The sequence below is a fragment of the Neovison vison genome, chromosome 12, assembly GCF_020171115.1.
Source record: "Neovison vison isolate M4711 chromosome 12, ASM_NN_V1, whole genome shotgun sequence".
Taxonomy (NCBI): domain Eukaryota; kingdom Metazoa; phylum Chordata; class Mammalia; order Carnivora; family Mustelidae; genus Neogale; species Neogale vison.
In genome coordinates, this window is record NC_058102.1 from 48,464,599 (window position 1) to 48,484,067 (window position 19,469).

At 35.9% G+C, this 19,469-nt stretch overlaps 1 protein-coding gene across 3 annotated transcripts in view; it reads right to left on the reverse strand.

Annotated features, from left to right (window-relative positions):
* Positions 1-1,317: 1,317 nt before the first annotated feature.
* NUP107 (nucleoporin 107) overlaps positions 1,318-19,469 on the reverse strand; it is a 44,777-nt gene continuing 26,625 nt past the window's right edge. For all 3 annotated transcript variants that reach the window (XM_044226270.1, XM_044226269.1, XM_044226271.1), the window contains 15 exons: positions 19,369-19,445; positions 16,881-16,940; positions 16,060-16,205; positions 15,891-15,939; positions 12,232-12,301; positions 11,698-11,816; positions 10,510-10,548; positions 10,054-10,204; positions 9,606-9,718; positions 8,658-8,760; positions 8,013-8,173; positions 7,127-7,252; positions 5,207-5,320; positions 1,986-2,153; positions 1,318-1,633 (listed from right to left, as the gene is read on the reverse strand). In XM_044226270.1, coding sequence (XP_044082205.1) covers positions 1,526-1,633; positions 1,986-2,153; positions 5,207-5,320; positions 7,127-7,252; positions 8,013-8,173; positions 8,658-8,760; positions 9,606-9,718; positions 10,054-10,204; positions 10,510-10,548; positions 11,698-11,816; positions 12,232-12,301; positions 15,891-15,939; positions 16,060-16,205; positions 16,881-16,940; positions 19,369-19,445 — 1,604 coding nt within the window. In that variant the 3' untranslated portion in view covers positions 1,318-1,525. The remainder of the gene's footprint in view (positions 1,634-1,985; positions 2,154-5,206; positions 5,321-7,126; positions 7,253-8,012; positions 8,174-8,657; positions 8,761-9,605; positions 9,719-10,053; positions 10,205-10,509; positions 10,549-11,697; positions 11,817-12,231; positions 12,302-15,890; positions 15,940-16,059; positions 16,206-16,880; positions 16,941-19,368; positions 19,446-19,469) is intronic.

The following is a 19,469-nucleotide window of genomic DNA, read 5'->3' on the forward strand; positions in this document are numbered from 1 at the left end:
AGGTCATGATCCCAGCGTCCTGGAATCAAGCCCTGCATCAGGTTCCCAGCTCCACGGAGCGCCTGCTTCTCCCTCTCTTGCTTCCTCTGCCTGTACTCCCTCTCTCACTGTCTCTCTGTCAAATAAATAAGTAATATCTTAAAAAAAAAAAAAAAAAAAAAGAAATTGCTCAGGTGTGGGCACCTGGATGGCTCAGTTGCTTACATATCCGATTCTGGATTTCGGCTCAGGTCATGAGATCGAGCCCTGCGTTGCAGGCCTGGAGCCTGCTGGAGATTCTCTCTCCCCTCTTTCTTCCTCCCCATTCTTGCATGCAATCTCTCTCTAAAAAAAGAAAGAAAGACAGAAAGAAAGAAAGAGAGAGAGAGAGAGAGAGGGAGAGGGAGAGGGAGGGAGGGAGGGAGAGAGAGAGAGAGAGAGAGAAAGAAAGAAAGAAAGAAAGAAAGAAAGAAAATTCTTGCTGATTCATAAATATGCTATGCATTACCATTTCTGGGCCTTGCTCATACTGATTTCCCAATGTGCAGTCCCTCACTCTTCTTGTGCTTTATCTTTGCCCTGGCAAATTCAGTGCATTACTCAAACAGCAGCTCTAATGCTACCTCCTCAGAGCCCTCTTAGCTGGTGACAGTGCCTTACTGCGCAGATTACTTGCATTTTTTTAATGGCATTTAAAAAAGGTATTTGTTGTATAACCCTTACTAGAAGGGCTGGTGTAGATTCCACTCATTTTTTTATTTCCCAGCTTAGTCAGTGCCTACTGTGTACCAGATACCATGATAAGACTTCATAAGATCTAACTTAATTAGTAGCCAGTTTATTGAATAAGAGTTAATAAAAAAGAAATGTTTCCAAAATAAAGAAAACAAAAGCATAATATTAGACAAAACTCTTGCTATATTCATCTTAACTGCAGTATTTAAAAAACACTAAATTTATAAGACGCCTGGGTGGCTTAGTCGTTAAGCATCTGCCTTCTGCTCAGGTCATGATCTCATGGTCTGGGATCCAGCCCCGCATCGGGCTCCCTGCTCAGCAGGAAGCCTGCTTCTCCCTCTCCCACTCCCTCTGCTTCTGTTCCCTCTCTCAGTGTCAAATAAATAAATAAAATCTTTATCTCCCCCCCGGAAAAACCCACTAAATTTTATAAGAAATTACATACCTGATTTAGAAATGAATCTACTTCTCATCCTCTTTATAATTTTAAGGTATCAGCATATTTATGCTCACAAGAGAAAAGTAGGATAACAGGAAACTTAATTTCTTATTACATAAGAGGTAATTCTGGAATTTGTAAGAACAGAAAATTTTAATTTTTATATAATTTTATTAATAAATGCAGGGAAATAGTCATATAATACATTAAATTTTCAAAGTATCATCATAATATTCTGAAAAATATAAAATGCAAATGTGTAAATTTTCATTTTTCCCATGACAATGCAAAAGAAAAAACCCAGTAATTACAAATATGTGTATTTTACAAGAAACTCCATTTATCATAGAAATTAGCAGAGTGGATGAATTATGACTGAATTTCATATCCTAATGGATCAAGTCCCTGGTCTAGGAGCATTAGAGAGGATTCTCTTAACTTCTGCAACAATTTCCTTAGTTCTTCCTTAGAAAATACCTGATTTTAAGAAAAGAAAAAAAAAAAGTTAAGAATGAGAGCAAGGAAGAATATATGAATTTATGGTCATTTAATCAACCCGATTAGCTTAACATAAGAAATTCCTCTTTAATATTTATATAGCCAAGGGCCACTATGTTCAAAGCTCTTTCTTTGAGCCAGTCTATTTACTTCTAAGTGTTTATGAATATGTATGTATTTTCAAAAAAAAGAACAAACATTAGAAGTGGACCATTACTTTAAGAAAATCTAAGAACATCTCAAAAATGTAAACACATCTCACAAAATCAAATATTATTACAGAGCTTATCAAATCACTAAAACTTAAAACTGTAAATGCTCCAGAACTTACCAGATACAGTTTGTGGCGCTCAGAGGAGACCATATCTGCTAACTGCAAGCATTCCTGATACTGACCAGTACTATGCAAAATGGTATGAAGCAGAAAACACAACATCGGCAGACAAAGCTTTCTCAATGAAACCATTTGGTGTGTCCTTTCATGGTCTTCTTCAGCATCCTATAGTCGGACATCAAGTTGTCATTTTAACAAGTTTAAGGTAAATATTGTTATAAAAAACCCAAGTATTGAATCAAAACCAAAATGCAACAGGTAGAAGCTAATGGGGTTTCTCTAAAGCTCATGATGCCCATTAAAAATAAAACAAGGCAGGATTTTAATCATGACAGACACACAATTTTTGGTAAAACTGCATGAAGGCAAACAAAACCTAATACAGAGGAGTCCCTGGTCTGATAACAAAAACAAAATGCTTCTGAATTTATATTTTTCTTTTTTTTTAAATTTGTATTTCTAATATTTATTATGTCTTGAATAAAAACATGCTTAAAGCAGTAAGAGACTAAATACCACTGGAACAAAACTGGGAAGAGAAAAGAAGCACCGTTTCCCTTGATGTGCACAGATGGAAATACATGTGAGAGGACATAAACTGACGGTGGTGACTGCTGCTGGGGAGAAGGGTCATGAGGTGGGGAGAGGCACACAGGGAGGGACAATGTCACCACAAACTCTTTTTAAGCAAAGTGAATTTATGATTCCTTTGTATAACTTTTCAAAAACAGAAAAATTAAAAGACCCTATAGATTTGAATAATATAATTAAGGAGACAGAACTAACAGATATATGAGAAAAACAATGTGGAGAAAACAATTAGCATTTCGAAGTACATATGGGCCTTTCTAAAAAATTATGTGGGCAGTAGTAAGAGTACAGAAATGTACCCAAAACGTTTTCTCGCAACAAATTTGAAATCTAAAAATCATTAAAATAATTTAAAAAGAACCCAGCCTTAACCTTTGTGAAATAATCTTAAAAATAGAAAGGAAATCCACAGAGTTCACAGCATAAGACAAAACAGAGAACAAGACAAGCTTAATACCTGGTCTTTAGAAAAGCCTAATAAAATACCTAATAAATTTTTTTAAAAGCAGTACCTTCTTAGAAGTCTGGAACTTTCTGTTGTTGTTTATGACAACTTATATTAATCAGTGTAAGTATCTTCATGGGACAGACTATGTTAAGCTGCGAAAGCATTTTTCAAAAGCAGATGTAAGTGGAGCAACAAAATGTATGTGGTAATTCCACCAAGGAGTGATTTGTACTAATTTAGGCTGATGTAGGTCAGTTTTCCACACATAGGAAAAATTACTATCAATTGTTCAGTCTTATTTTGAGATATAAATATATTAACAGTAAATATTAAAATGCATGCATGCATTGTGTTTTCTTAACTTTGAAAGGGAAAGCACTTTTATTTCTCAAATAGGCACTCACTACCTTCAGAGGTGGATTTAAAATCAAAGGTCTTACTCATAATTCACATTAGTTGTTTCCACCCAGAGCCTGTTAAGAATGTGAGCACTTCCTCTGAGTCACTCCATTTGTACTCCAAGGGCATCTTTCGCCCCCTTGCTAGGGAGGCAAAGCGGCCCTGGCTCCCAGACCCCTTATCACCTGAAAGTAGCAGCAGGTCTATTAGTAATCTGATCACACAGGATGGATTCTGGCCCCCTGCTTCTTCTTGGTCTTGTTGCTGGCCAAATATTAAAGGGGTGTTACTGGTAATCTGTTCTGCTAACTCAAATGGCTTCCCACACCAGCAGACTGAAGGCTACCAACTGTCCTGAATTATGCCTGATGGGCCCAGCAATTTGCCACAAGGAAAAGAAAATCAGTTGCTCTCCACAACCTAAGCTGTTTTTGTCATTCGAATGAACAAAAGCTTTGAAAAATCCTGTAAATGTATAAAATTAAAACATTCCTTCCATTAGGGACATATACTAGTGCCTTACATGTGAGAAAGATTCATTAACTGGTATGTGTTGCCCACAGGAGTTGAACTGCACTGACATTACAGGTATCTCTAATATGAAGACAGTGCATTCACCCCAGTCATTTACTAAATGTACCAAACATTTTCTGAAAGCTTCTTATGTTCCAGGCATTAACTTAAGTGCCAAACTCAGAGAAATGAAGAAAACAATGTTGCTGCCTTCATAAAGTCTAAATCTTAATGGAGGTAGACACACAACAAGCAAATAATATACATTATACATTATATGTAACTGCCACAAGGAAAACCAATGCAGGATAATAAGAAAGTGATACAGGGTGGCTGGGGCTGGAAAATGGGGAGGGTCTCTAGAGAGAGAACATTGGGCATACTACTGAAGGAGGTAGGAAAGCCATCGGTATAGCTATCGGGGAAAGGGCATTCTAGGTTCTCTGTTCAAAATACTGCACTAAATATTCAAGAATCCAGCATTTACAGTTCCCCTTTAACAGATCATGAAGTCTGCAGAGGCAAAGCTGATTATTCAAGGTTTCTGTTAAACCACAGGATCAGGCCTCTGTATTTTTTCACTCACATGATAGTTACCTTCAGTATCCTTCCTTTTCCCTCTACTCACTCAGCTTTGACATCATTCTTTAGGAATCAAATACTATACCTTTCAAGTACCCTGTCTAGACATCTTCCAGGTAAAACCAACCTTTTCTTTTCCTGAACTCACAAAATACTTAATCTGTGCTTTTCTTATGGCATTAGGTACTTTCGTAACTAGTCTCAACCAGGATATACATTTAAGCTCTCCAGCAGATTAAAAAAACCCAAAAACCAATAAATCCAGCCCTATCACAGATCAATTAAATCAGAATCTCTGAGAGTGGAGCCCAGCATTTTAAAAAAGCTGCCTGCCCCCACCAAGGTCATTTAAATGGATAGCTCAGAGGTGAGGGTCATGGCTACTAGACTTATCTTTGTATCCTTAAACTGAATTGAATGCAAATACAATTAAATTTTTAGATCCAGAATTTTAAAAAGTTACATTTTAGTATCTTGAATGAACACACTAAATCTGAAGAAATAAGTTTACTCAATAGTCCAAGATTTCTATTCCCTAGTTAGTATTTTCAGTCTAGGTTTAAATTAAGGGATGTTCAGTTACAAGAGCAAAGGATATATAAGATCCATAGGTGCTTCTATTTAGAGAAAGAACCTTTGAAAATAGACTTTTCCTTTTTAGCTATATACAATGTACAGAGCTTACCTCTCTAACATCTACCATCCACCCACCATCAACAAACAACAAGACATTGTACATTTTCTCCTTCACATCAGCAGTCAGGGCATCTAAATGTCCTTTCCAAATAACATAATCCATCTGCAAAACAAACACAAGACATTAACAGACTAAAACCAATAAATAATGTATTTGTAAAAGTACATACAGGAATATTTACATGGAACATCATTCTAAAGAGTTCACTTTATTGAGAAGCATGCAACTCTTGATTTCTGGGTCATGAGTTCAAGCCCCACATAAGTACAGAGATTACTTAAATAAATAAATAAAACTTAAAAAAAATAAAGTTAACTTTAGTCAGCCAAATACAAAAATAATCAACAGACTGCAGTGAAATAAAACACTAAAATGTTAACTTCATAAATGAACATTAATGTCACCTGAGGGTAATAACCTGCAGAAAACTAACAGGTGTCTTTTTTTCAAATAGCATTAACAGAAAGATCACCTGTTACAGTAAGAATAGAACTGCTGAAGAAATTACCTCTTTAAATATGACCTGATCAACTCACAGTTATATGGTCAATTAATCTTCAACAAGCAGGAAAGATAGTCCAATGGGAAAAAGACAGTTTCTTTAACAAATGATGTTCGGAAAATTGGATAGCTACATGCAAAAGAATGTAACTGGACCACTTCCTTACACCAAACACAAAAACAAATTCAAAATGAATTAAAGACCTAAATGGGAAACCTGAAACCATAAAAATCCTAAAGAGAGCAGCATCAGGGTGGCTCAACTTGTAGGCACCCAATTCTTGGTCTCAGCTCAGGTCATGATCTCATGGGTCGTGTGATAAAGCCCTGCAAAGCAACAGGCTCTGCACTCAGTGAGGAGTCTGCTCAAGATTTTCTCCTTCTACCCCTCCCACTTGCACTCACTCTTACTCTCGCTCTCTCAAATAAAATAAATCAATCTTAAAAAAAAAACAAAAAAAAACCTAGAAGAGAGTACAGTAAAGATCTCTAAAATTGACCATAGCAACACTTTTCTAGATATGTCTCCTGAAGCAAGGGAAACAAAACCAAAAACAAACTATTGGGACTATAGCAAAATAAAAACCTGCACAACAAAGGAAATAATCAACAAAACTAAAGGGTAACCCACTAATGGAAAAAGATATTTGCAAATAACATATCCAATGAAGGCTAGTATCCAAAATATATAAAGAATTTCTGCAACTCAACACCAAAAAAATGAAATAAACCAGTTAAAAAATATTCAGAAGACCTGAAAAGACATTTTTCCAAAGAAGACATACAGATGGCCAACAGACACAGGAAAGATGCTCAACATCACTCATGATCAGGGAAATGCAAATCAAAACCACAATGAGGTATCACCTCACACCTGTCAGAATGGCTAAAATCAAAAACATAAGAAACAACAAATATTGGTGATGATATAGAGAGAAAGGAACCCTTGTGCACTGTTGGTGGGAATGCAAACTGGTACAGACACTGTGGAAAACAGTATGAAGGTTCCTCAAAAAGTTGAAAATAGAACTACCCTATGACCAGCAATTGGCACTACTGGGAGTTTACCTAAAAAATATAAAAACACTAATTCAAAGGGATACACGCGCCCCGATGTTTACTGCATTCTTTACAATAGCCAAGTTATGGAATCAGTCCAAGTGTCTGTCCATGTATGAGGGGAGGTGGTTGGGGGATGGGTGAAATAGGTAATGGGGATTAAGGAGTGCACTTGTGATGAGCACTAGGGGATGTATGGATGTGTTGAATCACTATTTTGGACACCTGAAACTGATAGAACACTGTATGTTAACATACTGGAATCAAAACTAGAAAAAAAAAATCTGAAAAAAAATGTGATCTTTTTTTTAAAGTGCAATAGATAGGTCTTATCTAAATTCAACTTACTTCATATTTCTTTTCTTTGTGTTCATGAGCCACTCTCTCAGTAAAAGTTGCTTGCGGTATCAAAGTAGGTTTCTGTGGAGCTGAATTCATATGCTTAAACCACTCATTAAAGGTTTCATTGGCTTCCTAAGATGTAAAATAAAATATAAAAATACGAAACAAACACAAGTTTTCCGTATGTTCTATAGAGCTTTTAAAATCTGGTTCTTAGAAGTAATTTTGCAACATCAAGAAACAGAACTGTTCAACATTTATTTTTTGCACCCAAAAAAACCCACTGTGAATAAATATTTTGTCAAATGGTGAACACCAGCAAGGTACACGTATATTGTGTTTTCTGGCACCTAGTCCTATCTCAAGCACTCTGGTCATATACATATCTTGACATTTACCACTTTGTGATGTTTACTTGTCTGTCTTCTTCACTAGCCCATTAGCTTCTACAGGGCAAGGATAGACTGCTATCCACAGATGTCCCCTAGAACCTAGCCTGATGTTCATTTTTTGTTGAAAGCATTTTAAATGAGTATGTTGTTATTTTAGGTATAACAAATTTAATTATCTCGCCTTTCTCGGTTATTGACGCCTCACCCCCAAAGAAACACTAAAGTTGATACAAGCATCTAAAGAATTGCAAGGACACTAAGTTTCAGACATCACACACTCTACGAAGTGAAGTTCTTGGTTGGTTAGCATGAATTAGAACCTTATGCTGATGAAGGCCAGACCATGATCTCAATGCTCCTGTGGACCAATCAGTACCACAGTCACAAGAGAGAGAAGATAAAAAGTCAGTCACCACTATTGGATGAACAGTTCAAAGTCTGAGAGTGAATCAGAAAAATCATGAAGGTAGACTCATTTGTGATTTTCTTTATAGGCTCACCAAATAAGCTCTAATGCACAAATGTTCTCTGATAGCATTATCATCTTCGGCGGGAAGTGGACTTTCCATTCCTTGTTCCTCCCACTGATTATAGATTTCTGCTATAGAATCCTGAGGAATTTTCACAAATACTTCTTTTGCAGCTTCATGCTTTTTTGATGCTGTGAAAAAGAGGCACAATTTTTCAATATATGTGAATTGCTGTATGGTTGTTTCTAAAGGAGTCAAATTAATTGGTTTGCAACTTTTACAGTCAGCTGTAAGCATCTTGAGTCCCAAAGTAGTTTTATTAAAAGTTTGGGTGATTCTTTGTACTTAATAGCCAGGCTTTTTCCTTATTTCAGTGGGTCAAGTCACAAAAGGATTCATTTAATGCAGCTGCTTTTACCAACTTTTGCATCTTAAGGCAATTACATTTTTCAAAGCCTTGAGATTATATGAAATACTGATTAGGACAATGATAATGTTAAATGTTTTGTTTCATTATACTGGACCTGATATATAAGAATGGCTGTTTTGTCACCTGCCCCCCCTCCCCCGGAAGGATTAGAAAAACAAAAACAAAAAAACCACAACAAAACAAAAATTTAAGAATATGTAAGTTTGAACAAAAGCCTGAGAAGAGAATATTAAAATAAAGCATACCTAAGAATTTTCTCATTATCGCATTGCCTTGTTTAAGTGCTTCCGCCCTCTGTGCTGGGTCAAATACCAACCAGTCAATTACGTCAATTTTTAAACGGTCCTCCTATTCATTTATTTGGAAAAAAAGAAACATTGATTGTAACTTTTTCTAATATATTCTAGTAGTAGAATTAACTTACATTTAGTAAACATGATTTTCCCTCAAGTTACATGAAATTATGAAAGAATCTAGCTTTCCTTAGTTTCTTCTCACACTTAGTAACTCAAATTACAAAAAAGGGATGCCTAGGTGGCTCAGTCAGTTAAGTGTCTGCCTTTGGCTCAGGTCATGATCCCAGGGTTCTAAGATCGAGTCCCACATTGGGCTCCTTGCTCAGTGGGGTGCCTGCTGTTCCCCTTGCTTGTAAGTTTGCTCTCTCTCTTCCTCTCTCTGACAAATAAATAAATAAAATCTAAAAACAAAACAAAAAAACAAAAAAAAAACCCTGAAAAAATTACAAAAAACTTCTTGGAGTATGAGTCTGGAATTAAGTATTCTATGTCCCACCAACTTAACCAGGTGATTCCTTAACGGCTACTCTAAAATGGTTTTTTGTTTTTGTTTTTGTTTTTCCTGAAAATAGGGTAAGTAAACAACTTAAAGAGATAGAGATTGATCAAGTGTCTAGAATAATCCAATAAGCAAAAATCCAAAGCTCACTTCTTTTTCTGTTAAAGAAGCTTCCTTTAACACAATACTACTGCAAGTAACTTAAATCCCTTACATATTAAGTCTGCTGCCAATTTTTAAAATTTAAAAGGTTTTGGCTGACAAAGAAAAATTCTTAAAAAAAAAAAAAAAAAATTCTTAAAGAAAGGAGGCAGAGTATGTTAAGGAGGAAGTTCACCAAAGAGCCACCAAAGAGGGATTAGGAGTTACACACACAACTCCCCTGCCCCTTATGTTACCTCAGTAGTGCTGGTATCTAGGGCTGGGGCCACGTCATGATGACTGAATTCACCATTATCTTTCTTTCGGATATTCTCGACTACAGTCTTTGTTATAGCTGCAATATCCAAATCTGAGGAATTTTTTTAAGAGACAAAAACAAGAATTAATCATTTACACTAATATTCTCTAAACAGTCACAATGATTTGGAAACTGGAATTAAAATTCTATAAAAATATAACGTGTAAAATATGAAAGACACTATAAAATTGTAAAAGAAAATGCCACAACAGGGATATTCTACATGGGTTACAGTGTAAGTTATTTTATTCCTAAAACAGAATTTCATCACAAATTTCATTCTTTTTCTCTCAAGAGAAGATTTAAAACTATAAAGATAAATGTTACTAATGCCAAAATGATAACTTGCCTGTGAAACCCAACAAAAAGTTCTCAACCATTTTTACCTGCTTCTTTAGCCAGTTCCAGGCAATGGTGGCGCTGCTCAAATTCTGTAACACCTTCCAAAAATAATGCATACTGGGCTACAGCTAGGTCTTGAGGCAAATGACAGGTATAAAATGCTATGAGATTTGTATGCTTCTCATTTATTAAAAGCTAAAAAAACAGAAAAAGATCAAAATATGTCAATAATAACAACAGGTTCTGGGATCAGCAGTGTTTTTTAAAAAATTCACTTCAAAATTTCAAACATTAATGAGAGATTCATATAGATGTGGATTTGTTCTACTGAACAAAATGATTTTAAATTCTAAATAAAATATACTTAAGATAATTAAAAGATCTCTTACAGATTCTGATGACTTTCCCACCACTGAGCATTAAAACATCACCATTCTGATTTTTGTTTCCACCAAAAATAAATAAATAAATAAATAAAATTGTGGATTCTTAAAGTTTACCTGTATGTAGGTCTTTAAAATTTCAATGGAAACTTCTTCCTTCATAGAAAAAAGGATATAATTCAATTATAAACAAAACTGCTTATATGTACCAGCAAGGTATCTAATAAAAATTCTATTAAGTGATTGAATGATTTTAATATTTACCATGGAGCAATGACTACATGCTAGGCTAAGTGCTTAGCAAAGTTTATATGCTGCCCAAATGAACCTTCCATAACTCTTTGTGAGTAGTTACTATCATTGTTCACAATTTACAGAGGAAGAAACTAAGAGTTTCTAAACTAAGAAAACTACAGAGGTTTTTATTTTACCCAGAATTACATACTAGAAGGTGCTGAGAAAGGATGCAAACCCAGGATTCTAACTCCAAAGTCCAAACTTTCAACTACTGTTTATCATTCTGCCTCCTATAGGTACTAAATGTGTACCATCATTTAGGAAAAAGAAACAAAAAGAAAAACGAAAACAAAGGTTTGAAACCTCACATAGAAAAAGCAGTCTTGTTCAGTTAGCTTGGAGGGTTGATTTAGAACTGGGTACTGATGAGGATAAAGTTATGAATTTATCAAAAACCACATAAGGCACCTGGGTTGCTCACTCTGGATAAGCATCTGACTTCAGAGCCTGTCATAATCTCAAAGTGTTGGGATCCAGCCCTACATTGGGCTCCCTGCTCAGTGGTGAGTCAGCTTGTCCATCTGTCCCTCCCTCAGCACATTCACATGTGCTAATAAAATCTTTTTAAAAAATTACTTAACACACACACACACAAACCCTCACTGGTATTCTGCATCCATAGACTAGAGCCCTAAAGGGTCATCCACAGTGAGTTATCATTGAGTGACCATACAAGACTGTCTAGAAGACTTCTATGCCAGGGCGCTTGGGTGGCTCAGTCGACTGAGGGTCTGCCTTCAGGTCAGGGTCATTATCCCGGGGTTCTGGGATTCATATCTGGGGTTCATGTCAGGCTCCCTCCTCATTCCACTCCCCTGACCCCTCCCCGCACGTCTCTCTCTCTCTCTCTCAGATAAATAAAATCTTAAAAAAAACAGACTTCTGCACCCTTACCACCATTTCTAGGAAAAAAAACAAAACACCCCACAAAAAAGTAGCATGTTTTCCTGATGAGAGGCATACAGCATCACCCTTGCAAAGGACAGTTAATTGTTCTTTTTTATTTACTTTGATCTGTAGTCCCAGAGTGTGGAAAAACAAAATGAGGTGAGTCATGAAGCGGAGAAGGTGTCCAGGCAGATTGTTTCTGCTTTTGGAAAGCCATTTGTTAAATTCATTCATCAAACCTACAAGACATCAAAGCAAAAATTCAGTTAAGAGGAATAAAGACCAAAAGAATAGAAATAAACATTACTCAGGATATTTACTGTATTCCTATAGTACTATGAAATCACTACCTCATTGTTAATAACCCCCATATAAAATAAACCCAGGATTAAATTCAAGCTCTATTATCTAACAATTAATAGCTGCATTCAAATAGGCTGATATAAAGATTAAAAGATGCGGTGAGTCTGTACTGTTTTGATAACTTTTTAAAGGGCTCCCTGCTCAGCAGGGGTCTGTTTCTCCCGCTGACCTCTCTCCTCTCATGCTCTCTTTTTCTCTCTCTCTCTCAAATAAATAAATAAAATCTTAAAAAGAAAGAAAGAAAGGAAACAAAGAACTCATAGAAAGTAAAACAAAATTATAGTATCTTACCATCAATGTCTCCCAGGATAAGGAACTTTTGAACTATATGATAATGTTCTTGATTCTCTTCCAAAACTCTCTGAAAAAATTTTTACATTTTCCATAAATCTCCCAGTGATCATTCTTTAGTATGTATTCATTAGTAAGCCAAAGGTCAACTTTTGAAACAATATAAAGGAAAAGTTGCACATGAGGGGTCTTAGGAGATGAAAACAAATTTGAGAAAGTAATGTCTTTGGAATATACTCAAGCTGAACAATCGCTGAAAGCAGAGAATTGTGATAAAACAATTTAATCTCTGAATATTATTACTTTCATTTTTAATATTTTATTATTGTTTTTCTTGGCACTCCATGGTGAGCCAGAAAGGAAGGGCACATGTAACCTAAGCAAAACAAACTATAAGATTTCTCCAAAAACGAACAGTTGTTGAAAGCATTCCTTTGTATTCTCTTCTGCAAAGGGCACCATGCATAACAGAAGCCACCAAAATAGTGATTAGACAGTAGAAAAAACTGTAAGTGACCTTCTGTTGCACTGTTTGGAAGCAAATAGTTTATTTCTTTTTTGCCAAACACATTTTAATTTTTTATTTCATTATCTAACTTTTCTTGCAGCATTCATTCTTGGTTACGTTCAAATCTTTGCTCTATCTGGAACTGATTTTAAAATGAGGCATGAGGTAGGGATTTAGCTGTTTTCCTCCAGACAGAAAGTCAACCATGCCCATATCATGTATGTAAATAAATCCCTCTTCCTTTGAAATGAAAAATCACCTCTGTCATCTCTAAGTGCTAATACATATTTAGATCTAATAACGATGTCTGTGTTTCACTGATCTATTTATTCATTCCTGTGTTAAGTGCATATTGTTTTGTTGTATAATTATTTTGTTTTATTATTAAGTAAGGCAACTAGTGCATATTATTCTTTTTCAAGTTTTCTTGCCATCTTGCCATTCTCATTTATTCTTCTATTTGTAAAATTCTCTGTTTAGAAATAATCCTCCAGGGCACCTGGGTGGCTCAGTGGGTTAAACCCTCTGCCTTCAGCTCAGGTCATGATCCCAGGGTCCTGGGATTGAGACCCACATAGGGATCCCTGCTCAGCAGGGAGCCTGCTTCCACCTCTTTCTCTCTGCCTGCCTCTCTGCCTACTTGTGATCTCTGCCTGTCAAATAAATAAATAAAAATCTTGGAAAAAAAAAAAAAAAGAAAAGAAATAATCCCCCAAAGACTAAGTTTCTATGTTAATTTTGGAATGGCTTACATTTACATCAAATCCTCTCATCCAGGAACATGGTACATCTATTTATACTCATGTCTTCCAATAAGATTCAACAGTTTCTTTTTGAAAGTCCTCAAACCCTTAGTTAAATTTTATTCCTATGTATATTATGGTTTTGGTCAATAATTTAATGGGACTTTTTTGGGGGGGAGCACCAAATCCTTTTCTAATTAGTTGTGAAAAATACAGACAGGCTATGATTTTGGGGGGTAACTTTGTATTGAATTTAGGTACTTAAAAATTCTCATTCTTTTATGAATCCTAGTAACTGAGTTTTTAGTAAATTGAGTTTCTAGATTTATACTTTCTTCATATGTAAATATTCCCCTCTTTCTAATACATATATCTAATTCCTAATTCTAATATGTATATCTAATTCCTAATTCTAATATGTATATCTATTCCTTTACTTGCTTTATTTTTAATTAGCTGGAATCTCCACAAAATAACAGACGGGTAAGAAATACTTGACAGGGGCGCCTGGGTGGCTCAGTGGGTTAAGCCGCTGCCTTCGGCTCAGGTCATGATCTCAGGGTCCTGGGATCAAGTCCCGCATCGGGCTCTCTGCTCAGCAGGGAGCCTGCTTCCTCCTCTCTCTCTCTCTGCCTGCCTCTCTGCCTACTTGTGATCTCTCTCTGTCAAATAAATAAATAAAATCTTTAAAAAAAAAAAAAATACTTGACAGAAGAAGTATTAATTTCTTTACTATACAGTCATATATAGTAAAAAGGAAAAGATAAAACTCAACAGAAAAATAGGTAAAAGATGTGAATAGGAAATTCACACATGGTCAATAAACACAGGAAAACTTGCTCAGCCTTATGAATAGACAGGGAAGTAAGAGCAGAACAGCAAGTTCCTATTTCCCACCTAATCTGATACATTAGCAAAAAATTCAAAGTGTGACATCTGGGACTGGTGAGAATGCAGGCAGATGGCCGCATTAATAAATTACTTATGGGAGTATGAATTAAATGCTACAACCAGGTAATTAATTTAATATATATCTACTCTTTATTTCAGCAACCCTGGTTTTAGGGCACTTACCCTAAAATAGGACTAGTAGATAAGCATGTATGTATATAAGAATGCTCACTGCACTGCTAGAAACAACCTAAATACATCAAAAGAGGAATGATTAAAAAGAATAGGTCAGGTTACCCTAAATCTATATCCCCTAACTTGGAGAAAGTATCATTAAAAGAAAAAAAAAAAAAACCAAAAAACAAACAGCTGGGGTGTCTGGGTGTCTCAGTTAAGTATCTGACTCCTGATTTCAGTTCAAGTCACAATCTCAAGGTTATGAAACTGAGCTGTGTCTGGCTCCATGCTTGGGCTCTGTGCTGGGCATGGAACCTACTTAAGATTCTCTTTCCTGGGGCACCTGGGTGGCTTAGTGGGTTAAGGCTCTGCCTTAGGCTCAGGTCATGATCTAAGGGTCCTGGGATCGAGCCCCACATCAGGCTCTCTGCTCGGCGGGGAGTCTGCTTCCCCCTCTCACTCTGCCTGCCTCTCGGACTACTTGTGATCTCTCTGTCAAATAAATAAATAAAATCTTAAAAAAAAAAAAAGATTCTCTTTCTCCCTCTGCCCCTACCCCTCCATGAAATCTCTCTTTCAAAAAGTTAATAAATAAAGACAAAACACTCCTCCCAAGTTGGAGAGTAATGCATGTAATATGATGCAAAAAAAAAAAAAAACAAGAAAAATCAAAATTGTATCTCGGAATTAACTACATTATTTACACATATTTGTAAGATTATGGAGAAGGAGAAAAATATAGAAGACTATATAGCTATATATTTTATCATCTCTGGGGAATGAGAATAACCATAAAGTGGTTGGGAGGAAGTTACTTTATAGTTTTTGTACTATATAGATTTTATTTATACCTTTGGATTATTTTGCTACATACTTCAGTTATTTAAAATTATTTATGAGAATATTACCTAAAAATATTAGATTATTTTAAGATCTAGGAAATGTCTTATTCATTTTCCATTAATATTTTCCTTTTTCAAAAAGAGATAAATTAGGGATGCCTGGGTGGCTCAGTGGGTCAAAGCCTCTGCCTTCAGCTCAGGTCATGGTCCCAGGGTCCTGGGATCAAGCCCCACTTCAGGCTCTCTGCTCAGCAAGGGAGCTTCCTCTTCTCTCTCTGCCAGCCTCTCTGCTTACTTGTGATCTCTGACTGTCAAATAAATAAATAAAATCTTAAAAAAAAATAAAATAAAAAAGAATGTCTCTCATTTAGATAAGAGGTAAGGAAAAGGAGAAAATATAACAGTTTCAGGTATTTTTTTCCTTTTCAGATATGTGGTACAACAGCATAACATTGTTTCCTATTCTAGTTATCCTAAAATGTTCTTACTAATATTTACCTTTTTATCAGTAGCTTGAAGTTCTTCAAATACCTTATCTAAGGTCCAACTTTAAAAAGAAAATAGGAAAGGATAAAACAATATTAATAATATGAATAAGGGCTACAAAATAAAACTTTACAGAGCGTACTGCAAATCACCAGGACAAAAAACAAAAGAACAAACTCACTTTGCTTCCAAATACTCCCTAGGGAGTTCTTCAGTTTCATCCAGATTCACTACCGATGTCCGGATCTCCTGTTCTACCAAACTGTCCACCATCACCCGAAAGTAGGCCCACACTGTGTCTTCCCAGGTGTCACAGACGGGAAGCAGCTTTTTTTCCCATACCAAACCAGAAACAAATATACAGTCAACAAGGGGTGGGGAGAGCAGTTACTTCCATTGATATGGACTATAAAGTCATTTTAATGACATAAAACATAGTGGATTGTAATATACATACCAAACAGCCCATTACCCAACTCATACCAATCTTTTAAAAAGTTTTAACTATTAAGATTTTTTCCATACTCAGTTCACAATGGCATCAATTTTCCATGTTGGATGTAAGATGGTGTTTCAACTAGTTATTACAACACACACAAATAGCTATAAAATGCAGGGGGTGGTGGGGTTTGCAAGAAACACACATACACAAACATAGAACAATCCCAACAGTCACTATGCCTCAGTGGTACACTTCTGTATAAACCGATGGGCACTGTAAGTCATCAATAAATGTGTTTTGTAAAAAAAAAAATACATATATATTGGAATTAAATTTGTAATTCTTAGAAATTAAAGCCTGATTCCATTTATTAAAACATCATTTGGTGTAGGGCATACATGAAATTAAGCAACTCAAGTCACTATTCTATTTCATGATTTTGCTGTCACTGCTACTCTTAGAAAGTAGCTTAAGCTTATAAAATTTATTATATATGAATATTAGAATATGTATCTGATTTTGATCCACAGGGGAAAAATGAATTAAAATAGATTACATACCTGCTTGAGATTTCCACTTAAAGCTGCATAAATTGCCCTCTCGTATCTATTAAAAAGCTCCTGAAATACAATGAGTATAAATGTGAAATACTGTTTTTCTAAGGATGTACATTTTTTCATAATCTGGAATTTTATAAGTCTTCTAAAATGGCCTTAAGTATTCACTTGATAGTTTCTAAACTTCAGTTAAAGATCTAGTGGGGCAGTAAGGACTCCTTTGGGGCGTCAGGGTGGCTCAGTTGGTTGAGTGACTGCCTTCGGCTCAGGTTATGATCCTGGAGATTGAGTCCTGCATCAGTTTCCTGCTCAGCATGGGGTTTGCTTCTCCCTCTGATCTTCCCCCTCTTATGCTTGCTCGCTCTCTCTCTCAAATAAATAAAATCTTAGATTAAAAAAAAAAAAAAAGGACTCCTTGGTTTGCTGATATAGGCAGTGCTGAAATCTTCAGGAAAAATCAATCATCTCAATTTCAAATATAGGATGAAAGATCCAACTCCAACAGATGCTTTGATTACTTATCATAGTTAAATTTTATTCCAGATAGATCTGGAGTAGCTGTTTTCCTCTAGGAAGCTCCTAAATGCCTAATACTACTTGATACTTACAGAACATCAAAACTAGGCACCTGGGACCTGTCTTTTATCAGTCTGCATTTAATTCCAAAGCAGGACTAATTATGTTTATCAAATTAGTTCATTTTACTATCAGATTCTATTGATGGCACTTCTTGTTTTCTTATCATCTAAATAAGACTTCAGAGACTTTCACTGTTTACCTGAATCCTTCTCTGCCTTTGTTTCCAATCACCCTTTTGACCACTCTTGTTCCTTCCTTTCCACTATCAATATTATCCTAGAACAGGCCCTTCATACTTAGTGTCTCAATAATTCCAACAGCCTAACTAGTTTCTCAGCCTTTGGTCCATTCAATTTTTAAGCCTATTTTTTTTTTTCCCCTATCATGTTAATCTTATTAAAAGCACTGTTACCATGTGCTCTCAAAGTTTTGATGGTTCACTACTATCAATGATATATACTTCTTTAGAGAAACACTTGAGGACCACCAATGCCTGTTTTTTTTTTTTTTTTAAAGATTTTATTTACTTATTTGATAGAGATCAGAAGCAGGCAGAGAGGCAGGCAGAGAGAGAGGAGGAAGCAGGCTCTCTGCCAAGCAGAGAGTCCGATGCGGGGCTCAATCCCAGGACCCTGAGATCATGACCTGAGCCCAAGGCAGAGGCTTAACCCACTGAGCCACCCACGTGCCCCCAGTGCCTGTTCTTAATTTAACTTTTTCAATCATCTTTTCCATTAGTTCTGTTCCAACCTTTGTTTTGAAAATGTGAATTTGTTCCAGTGCAACTGATCTATCAAGGAACAACTTAAACGTAATGCAATTTTTCATAACACAAATTTCATCTACAAGAAACACTAGGTGAATGCAGAAAACCACACCGAGCTGAATGGAGCCAGTTATAAATACACAAAACTAACATATCTCAAACATCTACCTGCCACCTCACTTCATTAGGTATATTATAAGCTAACTCCATCCATATCAAGAGTTACAATTTTCATTTTAATTTCAGCTAACCTCCTTCTACACCTCACAGTAACTCAAGCTGCAACGCCCTGACACTCAAATGCACAAGTAAACCAGTGTTTTTTCAAGGTAAAATGCCATATTTACTGTAACATTTGTGTATTTCCTGTTTAACAGGGTCTTAAGTTTTTATCTTTTGATGTGTTGCCGATGGTTTTTGAGTACTGTGCTCGAAACTCTATTTTCCCCAAAAGGCCTGTGGGTTTTCTGCAAAATTTTGCATGCTGCAGTGATTTTTTTTTTAGGAATGCACAGGTCTTATGGTATGGTAACAGAACTGATTCTATTTCCTTTTATGAGCCCTCTGCTCCAACCTGATAGCCCTAGATCTACCACCTTCCCCTTAGGTTTTCCAACTTACATAACCTACCAAGAATTCCTTCCATTTCTTTTCATATCCAACAACTCAAATCCTAGTAATTTTTTAAACTGCAATTCAATTCTCTTCCCTGGGAAGCCAGATTTAGCCCAAATGCTTATTCTCTGAATTCATTTGATACCTTCTTTCTATTTTTACCTTTTATCAGTATTTAATTCTTAGTACTTAGTGTCTGAATAATTCTGGTTGGTAGTTAAACCTCCCAACCCATTCTTCAATTTGATCAGAAGTTTTTTGAAAATGGGCCCCTGCCTGGCTCAGGCAATGTGATCAGAAGTTTTCTGAAAATAGGGACACCTTCCTGGCTCAGTTAGTAGAGCATGCAACTCAATCTCAGGGTTGTGAATTCGAGCCCCACAACTGGGTGTGGCGCCTACTTTAAAAAAAAAAAAAAGTTTTTGGAAACAGAAACCTTAGTGTTCTACCACTCTAAATGTTTCACAGCACCATCAACAGGCTTGCAATTAATTAAAAATCAGTATCAATAAAGGTTTTCTTGTATCTTACATCTTCTGCCATTCTCCAACAACTTATTTTCCAAATGATTCTATATGGATTCCCTTCTACAGGTTCTAATTCTGTTCCTATAAAACAGTAAAAGAAATAAA